The 21248-nt window shown below is 41.7% G+C and overlaps 1 protein-coding gene across 1 annotated transcript in view; it reads right to left on the bottom strand.

The window, feature by feature from the left end:
* Positions 1 to 214: 214 nt before the first annotated feature.
* Positions 215 to 21248, bottom strand: part of sobpa (sine oculis binding protein homolog (Drosophila) a) — a 35506-nt gene continuing 14472 nt past the window's right edge. The window contains 4 exon segments of the mRNA XM_041060888.1: positions 215 to 1881; positions 3443 to 5501; positions 10505 to 10600; positions 19623 to 19646. Of these exon segments, the coding sequence (XP_040916822.1) occupies positions 3444 to 5501; positions 10505 to 10600; positions 19623 to 19646 (2178 nt within the window). The 3' untranslated portion in view covers positions 215 to 1881; position 3443.

Below are 21248 nucleotides of genomic sequence, written 5' to 3'. Positions count from 1 at the left end.
TGTTTCAACACACCAGAGGCCTTTGGCATATGATAATACCTTGTATCGAACTGGTAAAATGTACCTCCTCCATAGGAGTGTAAACTAAATGCTGGCTTTGTTTGATGGTGTCCCAGCTCACAGGCTTAAGCCACAGAGTAACTGGATCAGATCAAACTGGATCGGTAACAGTTTGTGTTACCGATCCAGTTTGATCTGATCCAACTGGATCGGTAACAGTTTGTGTTGCTTTTACTTAAAATGACCCAAAAGCCGTACATAGAGCACAACATTGAATCGAGGACAACGCTGCCTTTAGATTTGGCTTAAACGAAATAAGAATTGGCAAAAAAATTAAGTAACTTGGCAGGATCAGTGGACAAGCAAGAGGCAGATTTTCCAAATTATTTTCAAAATGAATCTGTCTTCAGTGTGTTTATTGTTGAAATATTTCTGCAGTGCTTCTTCAGCAGTTTTTCTCCAGGTCCCAAAAGAATTATTTATGAAAGAGATGGCTTCCCTCTGCCCCCTCGAAATTTAGTGCAGTCAGTCTCAAACTAACCCATGACAGGAACATCACTGGTAATGTATTATAGAAAAGATTAAGTACTAGCCTGCGGTAGCAAGTACCCACTGCAGGTTGGCAGAGTTTCTACATTGCCATGCCATCCCAGTTGTTTTGGAGGTGCAGTAAGCCTTGAAATGTTCTCAACATTTCAAGCAGGGGCGCATGTTACTGTTACACGTAAGACTTGCTGTTTGAGCATATAAACAGTATTCCCGAGGCTGTGAAAATGTAAATAGTACGAATGATTATCATGTCAACTCATGTCTCATTCCTGTGTAACAATATATATCTAAATTCAGTGAAGTGTCCGAGCAAACAAATAGATGCCACAGGAAAATGGCAGAGATTGCATGATTCCACCCACACACCATCACTTGCTGGTGAAGGTTAATATTTTATCCTCCAGTTTGCTGATTCAATAGGAAGAATTCTCAACACAACTGATGATTTTATGTCCAAGGACAGTTTTCAAGCTTCTGATTGAAATGGCTCTTTAAATTGTCCTTCATATTAACTGTATTCATGCTTGTTGTGTTTTGTTTTTTTTTTAGCTACCACCCATCAAAATTACCCAGAACACTTTGTGTCAGGTTGGTAAGCACATTTTTTCTCAGGTTGTGGACAAGCAAAGTCCAAGAGGATAGTGCAGAATTTCTGCTATTTATGTGACATTAGTCCATACCTTAGTGACAAGTTGTATGAGAAAAAAAAACGCTTACTGGAGGAGAAATTTTGTACCTGTGTTGTGACATCAGGCTGGACAAAAACAGGAGCATTTCATAGAGGGATGGAAAACTCTCTTTGGGCTCCCTCAGCAATTTCCCACCAGTGGCTTTGAATATCAGACACTATAGTGCATTCCTTAGTAACAGACAAAACAGAGAGCACTTACTTTGATAGGGGAGGGTGGAGGGTAAGGTATGAGGGGCAGTGTGGGCTGAGAGTCTCTAAATGAGGAGAGAAGCAGCGGGGTAAAGTCCTCCTGTTGCAAGGGTATACTGTCTGCAGTTCAAAGGTGAAACGATCCTGCTGACCACGACATCAGGTCTGTAGAAGTTCAGTCCATTAGAGTATCTGTCACACAGACAAAAGGAGTCCTGTCCGCTCTACTACGATACACATCAACATGTTTGGTTGGGCTCTCGTCAGTCATTGAAGGCGTTTTGTGGTGCTGGTAGACTGGACAATGGGTGAGGACGAGAACAAAGAGTGTGTGTGTGTGTGTGTGTGAGTGTGTGCACGTGTGCAGTGGTGTGGTTGGGAGGGGTGGGATTTGGAGGTGGGGGTGGACAAGTAAGTGTCGTTGATGGCACTGCGTCCCTCAGAGCATCCATCTGTGAAACAGAGTGGGAGGAGAATTAGACTGAGTCAGTGGGTGAGCAAACCCCCCCCCCCCCCCCCCCCCCCCACCCCCCCACCCTACCCAAAAAAAGCTGTTTTGGGTAAAGTGGATGCATGAATTCAAGCAGGCAGCCCCACCTTCAAATTTAAGTTAAGCAGGAGAATAGAGGGTGTTTGGTTCAGAGCAACAGTTTTGGTGTTAAAACCATTAGACTGAAAAAGAAGCTGATTTTCAGCAGTGCTTCCGAATCTTGGGTTTATTTTCTTCGGTACACGCAATCAGTATCAGCTTGAGGACACTTTTGGGCAAATAAAGAATAAAATATTCAGCGTCTGCTTCTCTGGTGGCATAAATTTTACACAATGTTTTAGATATTTCATAATGAACGCCTTGTGTTATTGGCGACAAGTAGCAAAGGTGAGACTCAGAAAACAGATTTTTCATTCTCCCGTTTCAGTAATCAAACATTGTGCATCTGAAGGTGATAGCACATTCTCTACACCACTTCCATGGTTCATTTCAGCTGCTGGTGAGCTTTTAGCAGTACTAATGATTTCCATCTTTTGACCTCATTAATTACTCTAATTCAGAACACTCACCTCATGTTACCACAACTTGAATTGGTCTTCAATTGCTCTTGAAAACAATTTTATTTAATTAACAACTCGAGGAGTGCATCATTAAATTTGTTATTAATGTGTTGAATAAATCCTTTGACATGAAAGACTTCCCATTTCCCTTCTGAAATTTACAGAGGTAGTCTGCCAGTCAAAGTAAAGCGACAAGTACTCTTCCTGTAAAATGAAAATATACAGTAGTTAAGTTCCCTTGCGCTCTCCAAGTGCTCGGCTGAGACACCTGGGGAAATCCTAGAAATCCCCTGCATCATCTAGATGTATTAACGCCTCCTTTTTAGGTGTGCCGTGTCATTTCATCTTTTCACAAATGGGCTTCATATCATGTTCCCTCCTGGTTCACTAACCCCTTAAGAGGCTTTTCAGCGTCAGTCCCTGAGAGTGCCCCCCCTCCAGCGACATTCAAATACATCACCTGAACACCTGTCACAGTGGAGTTAAAGCTTGGGAACATACACTCTAACATCACTTTTGGATGATAATTCAGCCAATATGTGTCTGACCTGTTCTAAACTGTCTGTGTGAGGGTATGCTGCGTCTGCCCTTGAATCGAGCATCTTGTTTTTCTGATGAAGTGATCAGCTTTATTGTGCTGTTTCAAAATGATCTTGATACACTGGACAGAAATAACCTTGTTGCCAGAATTTTCCAAATTTTACGATGATGAGTATGAATAGTAAACAACTCGTTAAAGAACATTTTGGATGTAAAGAAGATAATTTTAAATAGTTCAAAGAGACACACTGGGGGGTGACAGAAATTTGAAACATAAAAACTAACTGATTATTTAATGGGTACCCTGCTGTGAACTACAAAATGTCACTGAATAAATTTGTGTGACTTTATACTTATGCAGAGTGTGCAAATACAAAGTGCACAACTGCATGAAAGTGTGGGAGCATGCTGGGTTGAACCCACCTCATTTATTTTGATTGCGGATTCGCAGGCACCTCCTCTTCAGCGGCGGCTCCAGCTCAGGGCTCCCAGCTGCTGATAAAGGTGCACTGATGGAACACGACAGGATGGCCGTCTTGTCAGCGCCAGGCTTTGGCACAGGCTGGATGACCACACAGCCTCCAGTAGACAGCAACGGTAGGGCATAGGCATGCTCACCCTCCTCCAAGTTGGAGTCAGGGTCTGGCTTACCCTCTACTGTGTTTGCCATTTCCTCTTGTGATGAGTCCCGCTTTCCAGACTCCCAGTCTCCAACTGAGCAATTGTTCTCTTTCAGTGCTTCACGCTCCAGCTCTCCATTGGCTGGCTGCTCTTCTGCCTCTCCGTCTCCTGCAATCCTGTCTCCTTTTCTGTCAGGGCAAGACTCAAAGGCAGGAGTGAGAAGCGAATGCCATCCTGTACCATTGACTATGACATTACATGGGGCGCCAGGGCTAGTTTGGAGTTGGGGCAAGAGTTGGGGCTGGGTCCGTGCTGTGCTGGGTAAGGGTGGTGGGGTAAGGTTGGAGACAGAGGGATTTAACTGGGTCACTGGAGGATCAGCATTGCAAGAAGGGCTGTTGTTGCTGGAGGGTGGGCCTGATGATTCCAGTGTATTGGGGTGTGTAGCCCCTTCCAGCTGCGGAGCACTGAGGAGGCCCTGTGAGAGGACTCCTTCCCCCCCATCACGAGTGATCTTCCCTTCCCTCCCCAGCCCAGCAGCTGGTGGAGATCTTGATTCAGCCTCTGCCTCTATTTTGACCTGGACCCCAGGTAGCATCCTCTGAATTACCTGCTGTTGGCATGATCTGTGGCCCACAGTTAGATCAATCACACCATCCATAAATCTGGGGCTGCTGGTTAAACACGGGTTGCCTGAATTTTCCTCAGCCTTCACAGTCAAGTCCACCAGCGCTGTCCTGCTTCTCTCTGAGCGTACAGGAGAGAGACGGTCTGCACCAGCTGGGTCTACTTTCTGCTCCCCTCTGTCACCTCCAGAGGAACCTGGAGAGTGGGGCCCAGAAGCTGAAGCTTCTGATGACTCTGGAGCACTGCGGACAGAGCCATTGCTCTCTGGCTGGTCCCTGGGAGATTTGGGGTTCAAGGGAATTGGGATTGGAATAGGGATTGGGACTGGGAGGGGTACAATGACGGGATAAGGGACAAGGAGAGTTGGTGGGGGTACCAGTGGGGCCAAGGACGGCATGCCAAAGTTCATCATTGGGGGCAGGGGGATGGGTCCATTGGGCATCATGTTGACTGGGGGGAAAGGTGGCAGGCCTGGCATGGGGAGACCAGGGTGGGGGGGCATCATGCCAGGGTTGGGATTGGATGAGGGGTGGACATGCGGAGACAGCAGGGGCCTGTGCATGGGGCTTGATGCTGGACCGAGGGACCTTGGAGGAGGTGGTGGACCAATACCAGGGATGATAGGGTTTGAAAGTGGACTATTGGGCCCTGCTGGGTGGGCAGAGGGGCGAAGAAATGGTGGACGGATCTGTTGCATCATTTGATGCTCCATGAACAGAGGCAGGGGCATGGGACCCCGGGGTGTCATTACCATGGGAGGGCTACCAGAAGGAACTCCAACTGGTGGGTGCAAAGCGGGAACAGGCGGAGGAGGAAGTGTGGGGCTCTCGTGGGGTCTGGGTGTGGGGATCTTAGCTGAGGAAGAGGAGGACGGGGAACAGACAGCAGCAGTGTCTGAGGGTGAGGTGGCAGAAGAAGTGGAAGGGGCCAAAGCAGAAGCGCTGGAGGGCCCCCCTGGTGAGGGTGCTTTACGACGTAGGTCCGTTAATGGCGTTCCCCAGGATTCAGGAGTGAGCAGCTGTACGCCCCCACTGCACTCCGGCTTACAGTCCCCACCAGGCCCGTGTCCTGGGTTACACAGTGCTCCAGGCAGCGCCGCCTGGGTCTCCTTGTAGAAAATGTCCATCTTATATTGGTTCAGGCATTTGGCACTGCAGAACTGCAGCCTTCGCTCACCAGCACCAAAGTCCAGGTACTCCTTAGTGTGGCGAATGTGTTTGCACCAGTCACACACCTGCAACAAAAACACACACAATACACACAGAGTATCAGCACCTGTCACCCTGCATACAAAAGACTTCTAATTTGCTCTTGATGAAATACAACACAGTCTCCTTTGAAGTAGCCTGGTAAAGCAGAAGCTCAGCCTCCATACCATCTGGAGATAAACACATTTAAAAAAGATTCTTTTTAAGGAAACTGGTGCTGTTTCTAAATACTTTCACAGATCTGTTGAGAGCAAACACTTAACTTTGAAGTTTGTATAAATGCACAAGCCTGTATGTTTGCAATTTGTGTAATGTGTTGTGTGTGTTTGCCCCATGTACCTACAGTGATGTGTTTTTTCTACTGAGTGATAAATGTGCACATGATGGCATTCTGCTGCTGAGCACTATTGAAGTGACTTTGTCTTTGACTTTCTGTCCTAACAAGGAATGCCCATTTACACCTTCTGTTGGCAATAAAGACACTCTCGTTCTCATTTAACCACAGATCCCTGGGAGACCAACGCCTGAAGCATAACAAGACAAAAAGATGATTTCCCTCAAATGGCCTTCCACATTTGGCATTGAAGTGTATGCCAACAAGTAGACAGACATCATAGTTAAGTCAGTTTAAATGGCATATAGTATAATGTTTACACTAAATAATTTATCAGTACTGAATTACATAAAAGACCACTGCTGCAAGTTTCAGCTTTCAGTTATTGTTCTTTATGTATTGCTGTAGCTATTAGAAATACAAGATCACTATTAGACCAGCTTTTTAAGAGTCACATCGGAATTTCTAAAGCACAGCCAGAGCCAAACATTTCCCTTATAATAACACAATTAAAAAAACAGCCAGTTTAGTTTCAAACTAAATTTCTTCTTACATGCTGTATTTTAAGGCAGATTCGCTTCTACGTGCAGACAGCTAACCAGAGCTGGATCCAAACATGAGGAGGTTCAAATGTAAAGTTGTCTTTCTTACTCACTGCAGTGGTAAAGATCCCAAAACACCTCGCTCTACTGTTTTAACACCGTTACACACATTTTCAGCACAAAAAGTGCACATTTTTCTTTGGAAAGAAAATGAATGTGACCCTGGTAGAGCAGATAGCGGTGGGCGAGCCCTGAACACGGCGTTACTCGTCAGGCCACACACAGCTCACTCTGTCAGCTCCGGGAGGAGTGGCAGGTCCTCGCTGGAGATAATTAAGGCATTAATCAGTTGTCAGACCCCTCAACGACATCCATCCATCACACAGACCCTTAAGCCCCCCTGCTGAATGTTAATAAGTTGAAGGATGCAACCAGAAGGTGGATAAACTCCTCTTTGTACGCTACATAGCAACATTGGTAGATTGGGCAAAACGCTGTCTGGCAGCAGCTGAAAGACAGCGGACTCAAATGGGCTGTTTGGGCAGATGCACTGTAGTGCTGGCCAGGATTTCCAAAGAATACATAGCTCGCTGTCCTGCAGCTGCTACACATGTAAAACATCAGGTTCTTTGCTTTGATTATGTGTTTTAAATCAGATTGTCCTTTACAATGTGGACTGATTCAAGCAGAGCCACCTTTCAAAAGGACAGGAGTTTTCAAAGATATACTATAGTGCTGCATTTGTAAGTAAGTTCAGAAGTTCAGAGTTATTATGCAGTGTCACTCTGTCACTTGCACAAACGCAATTCAGGAGGAATTTCTGAAGCTAACAAATGAATAGAGCTCAGGACAAACACCTGGATAACATAAGAAGCTGCCACAACAGATCAGAGACTTGACTACTCAGCGACTGCTCAGCTTAAACACTACACGGGTGGTGCTCAGTTGTCAGTCCCATGAATTCTACAACTTTTAACTGCCCATATAGTCCGAGCTAATTCAATGAGCCATGACTGAGTAAAAGTCAAAAAGGTGCTCTCGCAAGTTGAGTTTGATAATGGTGGGCCCGGGATATTTTAAATAATAAATGTACTGAAATTTTCCTCAACTCAGAAAGACAGATGGAGAGCACTTAACGACTTTCTGCACTGTGAGTGAAATTTCACTGCGCATTACGCTAATGGAGTTGTGCTTTCTCTCGCGCGCGCACTCTCTCCCCACTCCCCCACTCCTGCACACAGATGTTTGCAGTTGAATGTAATTATGGTCATTTATTTCCATCGTGGCCAACGAACCAGCATTGGTGGTGTAGTTTAACCATTTACATTACTACACTTATCGTGCTTCCAAACAAGTACAATCAGCTCAGCATTGTTCTCCTCATCCTCTCACCCTCTGATCTTATGAATAAGCCAGTGAAATTTAATTCCAAGATCAAGCTAGTTTTACCGTGTAATTAGTTTAAATTAACAAGTTAAGAGAGGCGATTCTTAAAATGGTGATTGGAGGTCATTCTCAGGGGTTAAGGGATTGGATCAAGAGTATTTAATTGCTGCAGTCGCAGAGAAGAAAGACATGTGACAAGACATAGGTTGTGGATCAACAGGTTGCAGAGGAGGATAAGTAAGTTTCAGGCAGTGAAGAAGAGGAAGAGGTTGCAGATGTTAAAGAGATTTCAGAGGATGTGGAGGATTTAGATAATTAAGAGGAAGAAGAGGAGGAGGTTGCATAGGGTTAAGAGGCTGGAGCGTTTCAGACGGTGCAAAGATTGTAAGGTTTCATAAGAGGCTGCAGTGCCTGAAGTGGTTTTATATGTAGAATGAAGAGGTTTCTGAAAATGAAGAGGTTTAAGCAGGAAAAGTGCATAAGGGGACAGGCTTGTATATCCCCCTGTTAGGGTCGACATGTGATTCTTTTGACACTTCTCAGATTGCTGGCATAATCACATAGTGCAAAACACAAGGATTAAACCCAAGAAAATGAACCAGGTGCTTGAAGTGAGCCAGTCACTTGGTTTTTGGTCAGGTCGTCTGACACTCCAAACAATCTGCAGCAAAGTATCCACTCTTGACAATTCAAGTCCATCAGCAATGTGAAGAGGCAAACAGAAACACTGTTCTTGCTGCACTGTGGATTCAGTCCAGAACCTAGATTATGTAGCAGGAGACTGCCATTTTAAAGCACCTGGTCCACTGGTAAAAGAGAACAGAGTAAAACTCCACCAAAGTTTACACAAGAAAATTAAACTTTGGCAATGCTTAACAGACCATGTGCAACATGTGAACTTACTACTATGATTAGCCAAATGATCAGTTCACAGTGGCCTCATTTGTTGAAGTATCAGTTGCAATGGTTATAATTATCTGGCTTAGAAAAGGGGAAACAAATCTGGTTCAAATCCTTTCCAGTGTTTGATACTGACCGCACCGTGTACCGGACTTATTCACTGAAACCTGAAAGCCAGAGAGGACCAGAGCTACACTGCCTATAAGGCTGCTCTCATCACAGCCAGCCATCACCATCACTCATTATGGATGTGACATACAAAGGCCATTCTCACTTGGCCAGGTGAAACTCAATTGCACTATATTTCACTGCACACACTCGCGCACGCACAGTGAGTAAAATAACTCCAGCTGTAAAGAATGATGAGACAGACCTGGTGGATTGCATTTGAATGTTACTGCAGCAGACTGGACCTCTCTGAGACAAAATACCTCTGTTGGCATGGACATTTTGGGAAATGCGGTTATTTGCTTTCTTGCCAAGAGGCAAGTCATGAGACCGACACCACCCTCATGTTTGAACGCTGAATATGAAGCTACAGCCTGCAGCTGATTAGCTTATCTTTGCATAAAGACTGGAAACAGGGAAACAGGTAGCCTGCCCGAATGTAACCAAATCCTCCTACTAACTGATAAAAAGCTTTAAAATCTTATTTGTTTAGTCAGTAGAAAAATATATGTGCAAAATGTGTTTTTTATGGGGAATATGCGCTGGACTGTCTCCTTTTTTGCATGGACTGAACAAACATAGTCAGGCTAGCTGTTTCCCCTTGTTCTCAGTCTGAGTGCTACGCTGACCAGCTGCTCGCTGTAGTTTCATATTCAGGTGGTATTGATCTCGAGAGCAAGAAAGAAAACAAGTACAGTTATCAAAATGCAAAACTAGGGCTTTAAATAGAAATTCTGGTGTATTACTGCCTGGGTCCTTATTCCATAGTTTTGCCCATATGTGATAACACTGTAACCCACCAAAGTAACTGCTGAGATATGGGAACACAGTAATGTTACTAAAAGGAAGTCCAAAGGGCCAAGACACGAGCAGCCAGACAATCAACAGTAGTAGCTGCTATCTAAACCCCTTTATTTAGAGGTATGAATGTGAGCTCACCAAAAGTGTCTGTAATAATCTGTAAGAAATGCAGGAAGTCTGTAATCTGTGATGGATGATTGAAAGATACAGTTTTGGTTATAATTTTACGGTTTCATGTTGGGTTTTTTTGTTTGTTTGTTTGTTTTTTAATTCAAAAAGGTTTGACTAACCCGTGGCTGACCACTTCTGTTCCCTTCTCATTAGTGATGTATCTACAATCCAAGATCTCAGCAATTAACTTGAGTACAGTGTTATTATTAGACCAGTCCAAAAGTCAGAGACCCCTTTCCCAGATTAGGATATATTAAAATGCTTAATAAATATCAGGAAAAAGTTAAGTAATTCCACATATTTCTTAGTTTTATCATAAATGTGTTATCATTGCAATAGCATGACACCAACTTCAGTTTTGGATGAGTTTGCATTTGTCCTACAAATCCCCAACACAAGTCACTGAATATGATGTACAATGAAAATGAGCAAAGCAAATGATTACGCATGCAAAAAGTTATGAACAGCTCAAACTTAACTGTATGCAGACTTCATGTAAAACAGGAGGGCCACTTTTGTACTGCTTTTTAATTTTTTGGGCTGATCTGAGTCTGATGTTTGATGTCTGTTTTTACAGTGATGCCCAACTATGAACCAGTCCAGTGACATGTCAGGAAGAAATGACTGGAAAATTACACACTTCTAACAAAGAACAACATCATAACATATTTGTGCAGTAGCCATCAAGCTTAAACTCTATCTGGTGTTAAATGGTTATGGTCCTTACAAGCACATCGCTGTTTGTCTTGAAGACAAGCCTGGGCGTGTCCTGAGTAAAGCTGTTCTGGGGTAATTTCCCACCGAGGCCATCGTCGTCTCTCGCCTGGGGGGGGGAGAAATAATGGCTTCTTTTTACGGATGGACAAAATAAACAGGTGAACAGAGGCAACAAGGAAACTCAGAAATGGAAAACAACATTGAGAAAGATGAACAGAAATGGTGAGTGTAAAATGGGTGAACAATCATTGGTTTGTGGACAAACCAATCAACAGGATTCTCTGAAACAAAACCGTGCGTGAGAGGTTTGGTATACATGCATGTGTATGGTTGAGGAGTCTGCAAGACATTTAGCTCAGACATGTAGAGTACTGCCTACTATCACAGCAGTGTGTTTTTATTTAACATATTTAATACAAAAAGGGGACATTAAACACATTTATAAAATGAAAAATTTGGTTACATCGATCTACACTTAACACTGTGGGAAAAGCAGCATTATATTGAAGTGTATTTGTATTTACACCTGTGCCTTACCTACTGTGACACGTCAGAATGTCTTTCAGGAAAAGACCAAAAAAAGAGTAGACGGCATAGGAAAGCCTCACGCTATTCCAACCTGGGCTCCTTTATGTTATTCCAAGATGGTTACCTCTGTCGCTGGCCTTTTTCATATATATATATATATTATTGTGTTACAGTTACAGTAGGTATTACATTGTTCATAATTAAAACCAGATAAAAACAAAAGGGGTATAGCTTCTGTTAAATTAGTTAAATCAGCTGAATTAAAGTCAGTGTTGGACTGTATTTTGATGTACCTACCAACCGTGGTGGCAGCCATTTTGCCCTTGGTTTGCTGACACTTCTGTGGTTCTTAGTTGTCAAAAGCTGCTAATATCTTCAACTCGACGAAGAGGCTGAAGTGAGTGGTTTCTCCCTCTCAACTGCAACTTTTATCATGGTCTGAACAACAGGACCTGAACTGAGCGTAATTACAGTTGAAGTTTGTCCCGCACTAACAGGTGCAACAAAGCTAACTAAGCTAAGAATGAGGGAGACGTCAATCAAGTGCAGTCTGTTCACACCTACACTGTTCTGAGGAAAGGTCTAATCAGTCAAATGGAAACACCTGTGTGGGTGAATCATGAGTGTATGAGGAACTTCACTGATAGAACATACATGATACTGAGCCATAACGTTAACTAACGTTAGTAATCAGCTCCTCTGTGCGGTTAAAGTGAAAGGAACATGCTTCGTTCCTGACATTTTGTCATAGATTTTGAACAATATAATGATGTTAAACATAACATCATGTTTTCTTACTTCCTGACAATTCTGCTGCATAAACTAAAGCAGGTTTATCAGAATTTCAGAGCAAAGCCCGACATTGTGAATAAAACCTCAACACAAAGAACAGAATTATTACCTGGCATATAGCTGAATACTTTCTGATTGGACAATGAACCCACTTTGACAACTGATATTTTATAAGAAACACTGCTGTTCCACACAGCAGACCACTAACAACACTTCGTATCAAGAAGAAAATGTTCATGGTGACCCCAAACACAGCCAGAAAAAAAATTTCCTGAACCTTGTAAATCAATTGCATTTAGTAAAACAATTTCATGATAAAATATACACGGATAAATATAATTTCATAATTATAAATTAATATTTCCCATCAGATGGGAAATACAGGTTGCTGTGACATAAACAGGAATAGTATTTTGCTGCTGATTTACAGTCTAATTTAATTTATAGCATACAACACATAGAGCTGCATGGATTGGAGATGAATATAACATTACAATAAAAGACTGAATTACTGTAGCTGACTGCTAACATTACCTAATACTACTCAGCAGTTTTGGGGTGAATGGGGAAATCCCTGCACTAAGAGACCTTTGCCAAAGATGTACTCTTGTAGAAACAACTTACATTAGATAAACTAAGATAATATGATTAATTCTGTTGTGGGTGTTGTATCCCGTGCTGTAATGTAACAGCACAAAACTCCTTTAAACATTTATACCTGCTGGAAAAGGAGCCACCTTCTCCCGCTCTCTGTGAGTCATTCATTATGTGCAGTGTGAAAACTGAGGCAGTCAGTGCTGTTGTGGCAGGTGTGGGCAATTTGGTTACAAAGAAGTTACCGGAGAAGCTTTGCCTGGCACGACGCCAAATTGCTCCATTGTGTTTCAATAAATGAAATGCACTTTTATATAATATAGACCTCAGTGTGATATAATTAGTTCATATTTTACAGCCACAGGGCACTGAGCCACAGTCATCAGAAATGAAGATTTAACCTCAATTATGCATGTTCATCATACCGTTTGCAGCCCTCAAGCTGACATTTCATACTGAGCCCATGTCATTGACAGGTGAACCATTGGCCTGAGCAGCTTTCTTTCATATCATGTTCCCTTTAAATTGCTCGCTGCAACCTTTGATTTGTCACGGGTAATTTGGCCTCCAGCTCTGTTCATCTCTTGATGATACCAAAGGGCAATTCTGGCGTATATTTTACATTTTTTTGTCCAAGGACTGATTGAGTTTGCCTCTGTTTCCATCTGCTTCCCTCACCTCCAGGTAGAGTTTCCCATTCCAAGCATGACATAAATCAAATATTGCTGTCTTGTGTCTTGTGAAGCGTACAGTTGTTTGTACCGGAAAAGGATACAGTGCGAGTATCTGACAGAAAACACTGTTCAGCACTGACATTTTACAATGTAACAGGGGGGAATTTTTAACTTTGTCACAAAAGGTTGGAGAAAACAAAATCAGAGATTATGGGGTCATGGTTATTTAGAAGCTGTCAGTGCACTAAATGAACAGTGGGTGTAGGGTGACCCATTTCAGCTACTTTCTTTCTCCCCTCACACACACACACACACACACACACACACAAAAATGCGCCATGCGTCCCCAGTGTGAGCACGGACACATCACATGGACACATTCAAAGACAGGTAAACGCACTTACACATACACATGAATCTGGGCAGGCATCTGAGCGCGCACACACACACACACACACACACACACACACAAAAAGATGCACCATTGTGCTATTATTCTGTCTCCAGTTTGTGCTCTGACCCTCTGGCCCTGCGCCAGTTCATTTGCATATTGTACTAATGAGGTGTTGGCACTGTGAACGAGGCGTGAGGAGCACACAGGGAGCCACACACAGATAAAGGAGATGCAATCAAGATATAGATAGATAGACAGATAGATAGAATTAAAAAAAATAAAAGGTTAGTAAATTATTATTTTGAGTCTTATTCTTATTCTGATTTTTTTTTTATTAAATGCAACTTCTCTTTCCAGTCTTTTCTGTCATGTCATAAAATCAGATGTGGCAGAGAGGCTGTAAGAAAGATTTCAATAAATGTTAAATGTTGTACTAAAAGTCAGTTACCACTTTGCCTCAGCACACTGGGGAAACGCAATTTCAGTGCCAGTTGTGTCGTTCTGTTTAAAGTTGTTTTTTGTTTTATTGCTGCTCCATCATGCCAGCAAACTGCAGCTGCCACCCAGCTGAAGTTCCTTACAAGAACGACAGAGCAGGACATCGGCCGCCTAGCTCCCCTCTGGCGACTCAGCCGTCCTGAGGGGACGTCACACCAGCTGCCACTGTGCTAGCTTCCATCTGGGCACAGATACATGTCCAGGTGTGTGTGCCCGTCACCTGCCAAAAGTGCTGCATTTCCCAAAGAAAGACGCTCATAGGCAGGCTTTCCAAATCCAAAGACAAACACAGCCGAGTGCAATGGAGCTCATCCCAAATCCTGATATGAAGGTGCAGTTCTGGCACTGTGCACATGACATGTGAGAAAACACACTGTTCCCAAAAAAAAATTTAAATAAATAAATAAATAAGACAAGCTTGTGTCGACTTTTCATGTTTTGACAAGCCATCCCCAAAACCAGTTCATTTCTGTCTGCACTGCACTGTGGATATTTATTACACATATGCACAGGAATATTTTTTGGTAAACAAGGTCCTGATCTTTACATTTCACTTTTTTTGTGCACACACAAAAACTGGGGATTTTCAGTTGTATGGTCAGAGTTAGTTTAGGTTAATGGTTCTTTGGAGAAATGGTTCACAAAATTCTTTTGCTTAACACAAAACAACTTCCACTTGAGGCCCCTCGTTTCAAGGCTTATGTTTATTAGTGGTGAGGAGTTAAATAGAAGAGTGATTTTTCCCGTTTGCTTTTAATATTTTTAATAGTGTTTAGTTGTATTTTATTTAAGTACTGCTGGTTTGGGGCATTTTAAGTTTTCATTATACAGCAACATATGAATCTATATAGAACTATTTAGATGAAGGAAACTGTTGTGGCCGTTTTGTTTTAACTACCAAAATAATAATGCAGTTACGCAATTTTCTTGAATGAAATGCCTTTAAAGGATGTAGCCAATACTTAAGTCACTCTGAAAAAGCATCTTCTTTTAATACTGTGAATTGGCAAATCATTCTTAGAACTTCACAAGATTGCAAAGAGTATTCCCTCGCTCAAGGTCATCGTCACAATACACCTGAAACGTGCAGCATGAGGTGTGCCTGCACACTGCACTTTTTGCGTGACTCAAAACCTAAAAGTTTAAGAAACGGCACAAAGGCATGCAAGTTCATGTGCGTGGCTCCACTTTTACAATCTCAACGCCTAGTTAGTCTGAGTTACTTTTGTCTTTATTTGAGCTGAATGGCTGGCAGCTATGAGATAATCACCTTCCTCTCCGTACCCTGAAGCTGTGTCAGGCAGGCCTCAAGGCTTCCTAACCACCAGTGAACCTGAGCTGCAATATGCAGAGACATTACACACTTCATCACGCACACAACATTTCCACAAGCAGCTATATTCACACACATACACGGTACAGTTCTACACACACACACATATACACACTTAGACACCAACTTCTCTCTTATTCATTTTGCGCGTGTGTGTGTGTCTTCCTTGGCAGGCGATGGAGATGCAAAGTAAATTGCAAAGTGTTCAGGAGCAGGGAGGCAACCACGGGGCTGTGTGTAAGGGAGCAGACATGTCTGTGTGTGTCTGTGTGTGTGTGTTTGAGGTGATGTGACATTTCTGGGCTGACATGAAGCAGCACTCTGCCCCCTCGTGCCTGGAGGGAGCTCCCGGGGAAAGACACTGATGGAGGTCTGGGGTCTCCGGGGGAAATTTCATGGTGTGAACAAAAAGCCCTGCGCTGCGGCAGAGACGACCTGTAAAACACAAGCTGGAGTCTCCTCACTACCTGCTTCATGCTCTTTTTTGAATGATGTCAAAGCAAGACATGATTCATATGCATGCAGCTGTGTTTATGAGTGTGATGTATAAAGACATAAAGTAAACTGTAAGTATAAAGTAACGTAAAGATAATTATACTTTATGTGGATGTATTCAGTATTTTGAATTTTGCATGAACATATATCATGAATCCCCTTTTTAGTAGCCACATGATGAACCAAAGCTAACTTCTTCTTGTCAGGTATTTGAGTTAGTTCTCCTCCCAGCTGCTTTTCAGCCTCAACACACCAGTTTCAAATTCAACTCCAGCCAAACTGCACAGAAAAGCAAATTGTTTTTGACTATTGCAACAGCAACAACCAAAATTTCATCACAGTTGATGTCGAAGCAATGCATTCGTTACGGACTCCTGGAAGCAGCATTCAAAACCCAACCCTAACTGATACGTGGACGATATGTTTTCTGTGCACAATCCAAGTCTGACTGGCTAAATGAGAAAGCAGAGCACCCTCGAACATGCACCTTTTTGCTGTCATGCTTCACACTCAGAGAGGGTAATTCATCATTGCTAATTGCCTAACTTAATCTTGGCACTGTGTCCAATGAGCAAGCATGTTTATCGGTGAATGTGTGGGTGTGAGATAGCGGGAGAAACCGTATGGCTGCATGTAAAAGTGTGACAGCTGAACAGCTTCTACCTACAGCTGAAAGCAAAACGACATGTCTTTAAACCTCCGAACTGACCGAGCCGTCGTTCACGAAAATTCTCAGTAAACTTTTCCCTCACTTGGTATCTTTCCAGTCAAAGTGGTTTTTGCAGAGGGGGGGGGGGGGGTGCAGCACATTATAAAACAAGGGAAAGAGCCAAGTGGTGTCCCTGAATCAATAGTGGACAGTCAAAAAGAGAATGAAAGTGAGCAGCGGGAGTGAGGTGACAGAATAATTGAGTAGCGCGGACGACGAGGAAGCAGCACCTTCCATACAAACTAATCCAGCAGCTTAAGGCATACAGTAAACAGGCAAATAAGTGATTAGCCTGAGTTACACTATCAATCATCTTTCGCCAAACACAAACACACACTACATAATGTGGAGTTATGCAGAGATGTGAGAAAGTAGCAGCCATAGTCATCCTAGGAGGGGATTGGGTTTCACGGATGAGGCAGCTGAAGATATTTCATGCAACATAATGCCAAAGCCGTTGCCCGGCCCCTGCACCCCCCCTCCAAATACTCCTCCCCTTCGTCTCCTCTCCTCTACCCAAAGCACAACGCAGACATGAGATACTTTTTTTCAGCCATGACAATATTTTTTTTCTTCTGCTGGAAAAAAAAGACAGCCTGCAGGCCATGTTGTTGTGGCCAACCTTGTGGGTGCATGAGAAAAGAAACGTGGGTATCGCTTACACAAATGGCCTGCATGCATGTGCGAGAGCCAGACAAAATATAGAATCTGAGCCGCTGTGGCAGAGCAGGCCTTTTCTGTGTTTGTAATGTTTGAACATGTGCAGTCTGCTGATGGATGAGGGAAATGGCTAACATTGCTGACTGGAATGTATGTATGTAAATGATCTTATTTCTGTAAACTATGTGTGATGTCCCATAAACTGGGAAGAAAAAAAAAAAGCATGACATGGGTTGACTGCATTTGTACATTTCTGCTCCGCTGATACATAGATCCAGTGACAGTTTATTTGTGTAGCTCAAATCTTACAGCTGCCACGTGACACATTTAACATTTAATAATATCAATAAATTATGTCACGTTTAGACATTATTATAATCGAAATAAACAAGAAAGATCATCACAGGGACGCAGTGTTAGCCATTTGATTGGTTTTCTGAGAAATCAGCTTATCGCCAGATTCTGGTAATTGCACTGACTAACTGCCTGATTTTAAAGTTCATCTCATCTAAGCAGAACAGAATAGTCATAGTTTAACTCTGCGCAAACTAAATGGTAGATTTAATTGGGTATTAATAATGTTAGCGTAATAGCTGAAACATAAAATCATATCAGCTAACCAAAGCTTTCAAAGTTTATTTGCCCACTGGTTGGTTAAAGATATCAAGTAGAAGCTAAGATATGCATCATACTGTAAGTAGCTGATGAGCTACTAAGTAGATAGCGAGATAAGTGGCTAGCTGACTTTTCTAGATGTGCTCAAGATAAGAGAGTCAGCTGTATCACCTAAATTTGAAAGTTAGTCAGTGCAATTTAAATCTCTTTAAAGCCACAATCTAGGTTTTTTCCTCGCAGATTGTTTTCTTTTTTCTTTTTTTTATTCTCATAATCATTACTTAGTATTTATGAGATAATATATCATGATTTTGAGGGAAAAAAAACAATCCATAAATCTCAAATTAAATGTAAACTTAATCCTGATCGTATATATTTACATCATTAATCCCAAAGTATCACATTTAGTTATGATGTTTTGAAGTATTTCTTTTTACAGTGACTGGGACCCTTTCTTTATTTTTAGCTACCTGTGTAACTAGCAGAAGGGCTTTTAGCAGAAGGTTCAAGATAGTTTTTTTGTGGCTAACATGCTTTGTTAGGCAAGTGTGTGGCGTACTTAATTAAATATTATTGCATCAAGCAATTGAATTCTTGAATGAAGTGGCTTTCAAGTAGCGAGCTGATTGCTAATATTCAGTTGCTGAATTAATGAATCGTATTTAATTATCAATAGAAATGTGCATTATTAAGGTATTTTGCAGTTGGTTATACAAATCGTATTTAAATTTTATAAAGGTTATGTTGTAGCACCATCAAAAAGACCGGCAAGCTGTGTGTTGCCGGGCAGGCTTTGAAATTTCTGTCAAAAGTCTGGGGCAGATAAAAGGGAAGCGCGTCGAGAGTTGGAGAGAGGAGCTCTGCATTTTTTCTATTTTTTCACACACTTTCCTCACCACACCTCTGCACCTTAAAAGCCGTCAAAATATATTCTAGCTCCACTGTCTGTAAAAACCACTCATTCATAGGGTCACAACATAATGAAGAGCTAACAAGACTTAAAAGAGAGGCTTTATCTGAACTAAACAAACTATAAATGTACTATACCGGATGTCCAGGAGACTTTTCTTATATTATGTGATTCATAACAATCAAGGTAAGAATAAGGTAAATGCACAAATATTTTAAATGACTATATATATATATATATATAAAAACTTTGTGTGAACTGCTTTTATATCTTTTTAACTGAAGACAGGGCTCACAGCTTCATAGCAGGGAGCTTTGTTCACATCGGCTTTATATTAGATGTCATGGTTACAGCCTCCCTCACTGATCTCTGATTGATATGGAGCTGCCTTGTCAACTTTGTTGCGTGTCAAATGGCGTAGACCTGCATCTGCTTTTTTCTGACCTCCTCTGGAGCTCAGAGATCAAAATAAAACCAGTTCAAAAGCTGACGTTTTGATCTGATATGAAGCTCTATGGCTCTTGCAAGTGTCACACATTCTCCCACGAGGTTTTAATATGTCAGACTCTCGCTGTCATCACCCGGACCAGACAGATCATTTGTCATCATTTCAACATTTAGTACAATGAAAACTACAAACTTACAATTAAAGTAAATGAGCTAAAATGTTAAAGTAGAAAAATGAAAAACATATACTATGAGCAACAGTACAGTAGACACAAGTTCAGCTTGCTTCTCATGCTTTGGGGAAAAAAAGTGTCAGAAAACAAAAGAAACTGGATATCACTAACTGAAATGAACAGACATACTCTAGGTGCACCCCTCTCTGGTCCCTGCTCCAGTGCAGTGCTTGAAAAGTGATTATGTTTGGATGAATAACTGACTTCAGGACAGACAAGCAGGAGAGTAAAACACGTCATACTCACAGCGTAATTCCTTATATATCCCAGCTTTGGTACAAGAGAGAAAGGAGATTGTTTAACTACAGTCATTGGGGGGAAAATGAGAACACAATAACAACTTTGATATTTGCTGTTTTGCTTCAAATGCATCATGGTGACCATGACATTTTGGAGCTGATCGCCTGAAGGTGTTTTTATAGTAAAATCCATGATTTATTCTAAATGGTTTCTGGTTGAATGTATTATGGATTGTGCATTTTGTATTCAAGACAAACCTGAAAAAGTAATGAGAGCGTTTTTAAGTTGACATTTTTAAACAGATTTTTTAGTTAAAATTACCTTTTGATGTCTTGAGTTAGAATTTAGGGTGGTAATTGCTGAAGCTACAAAAGATAAAGCTCCTCCTTGGAGTATAAAGACTATTAAAAAGTCATGAAAACTTAATTTACCCCTGTCTGAAGCACAATATAGTGCGTGTTGATAAAGAGGTTGGTGGATGATGTAATATTTTCTGGCAGCCATATTGCAGACTCTCTGCTTGTGGCAATAAAACAGATACAGCCATTGAACTTCTGAACTTTGTTATCTCAGCAGACATGATTAGACATACTTCACTATGCTCTGTTTATATGAAACAAACAAATGCTGCAAAGTAAAAATGACCAGTTTTGAGTGTAAATAAACAAAGGGCAAACAAATCCTGTTTTTTTTGTCAAAGGGGCAATGTGTAAGAACTGGCCAACAGTCGAATTTATACTCTAAAACAAATAGGGGACAGCATGTTAGCAGAAATTTAGGGTGTCCACCCCTTGTAAGAAAAAGGGAAATGCACTCTTTGGTCCTTCGTCAGATTGTTGGAGACATTAAACGTCATCAAGCAAAACACAAAAACTGATCTACTCTTCAGTCCACCTTAACAGCCTTGTTGTGTTTATACTCGTGCTGTTGCAAGCTATTTCTAACTTTAAAAGACGAAAGGCTTATTACAAGAGGTAAGTGCACTAAATCAAATTTCTCGACGGAAGCTTAGTATTGGTGACGCTGAAGTCATGCAACTGTGGTTATTTGTCACAGAGTTTATTTTCTGCAATAATCCAAAAGCCAATGCAAAAACCCTATTGGCTGTTTGTTGAGGGGACCAGGGTGAAGTACTACTGCCTATTGAGGTACAAAATGGTATTACAAGATGGGACAGGCTGGGGCGAGCTGGTTAGGATGCTAACTTCAGTAGATATCTCTGCAACACCATACGTACACGTCTTTGACACAGAGTCAAAACTGTTCCTTCTTCACACTAAAATCTTAGTTACTATTTGAATGTTTGTAACTAAAAAACTTACATATTGCCCCTTCAACAAACCACTGATTTAAAAAAAAAATCACTGTAAATGAAGATGGTATGATTACAAATACAAATTCTGAAACTAAAATAGTAAAATGAAAAGAAAGAGTGTTGTGGGAGTGGTAGAAGGACTACATACTGCACATTTACTTTCAAATCTGAGAGCCTGGGTTCAATCCCCAAATCATAAAAATCATTTATATACCATGTGTTAGGTCCTCGTGTTCAGTACAAGCATTTTCCTCATTTACCAAGCATACAAATATACCAGCTAAACTGTTTTAGGTGCCTTAAACTTCAGACAACCC

The sequence above is a fragment of the Toxotes jaculatrix genome, chromosome 17 (genome assembly GCF_017976425.1).
Source record: "Toxotes jaculatrix isolate fToxJac2 chromosome 17, fToxJac2.pri, whole genome shotgun sequence".
In the NCBI taxonomy this organism is placed as follows: Eukaryota; Metazoa; Chordata; class Actinopteri; family Toxotidae; genus Toxotes; species Toxotes jaculatrix.
Note: the sequence above shows the minus strand (reverse complement) of the source record. Positions and strands in the feature narration are given on the sequence as shown.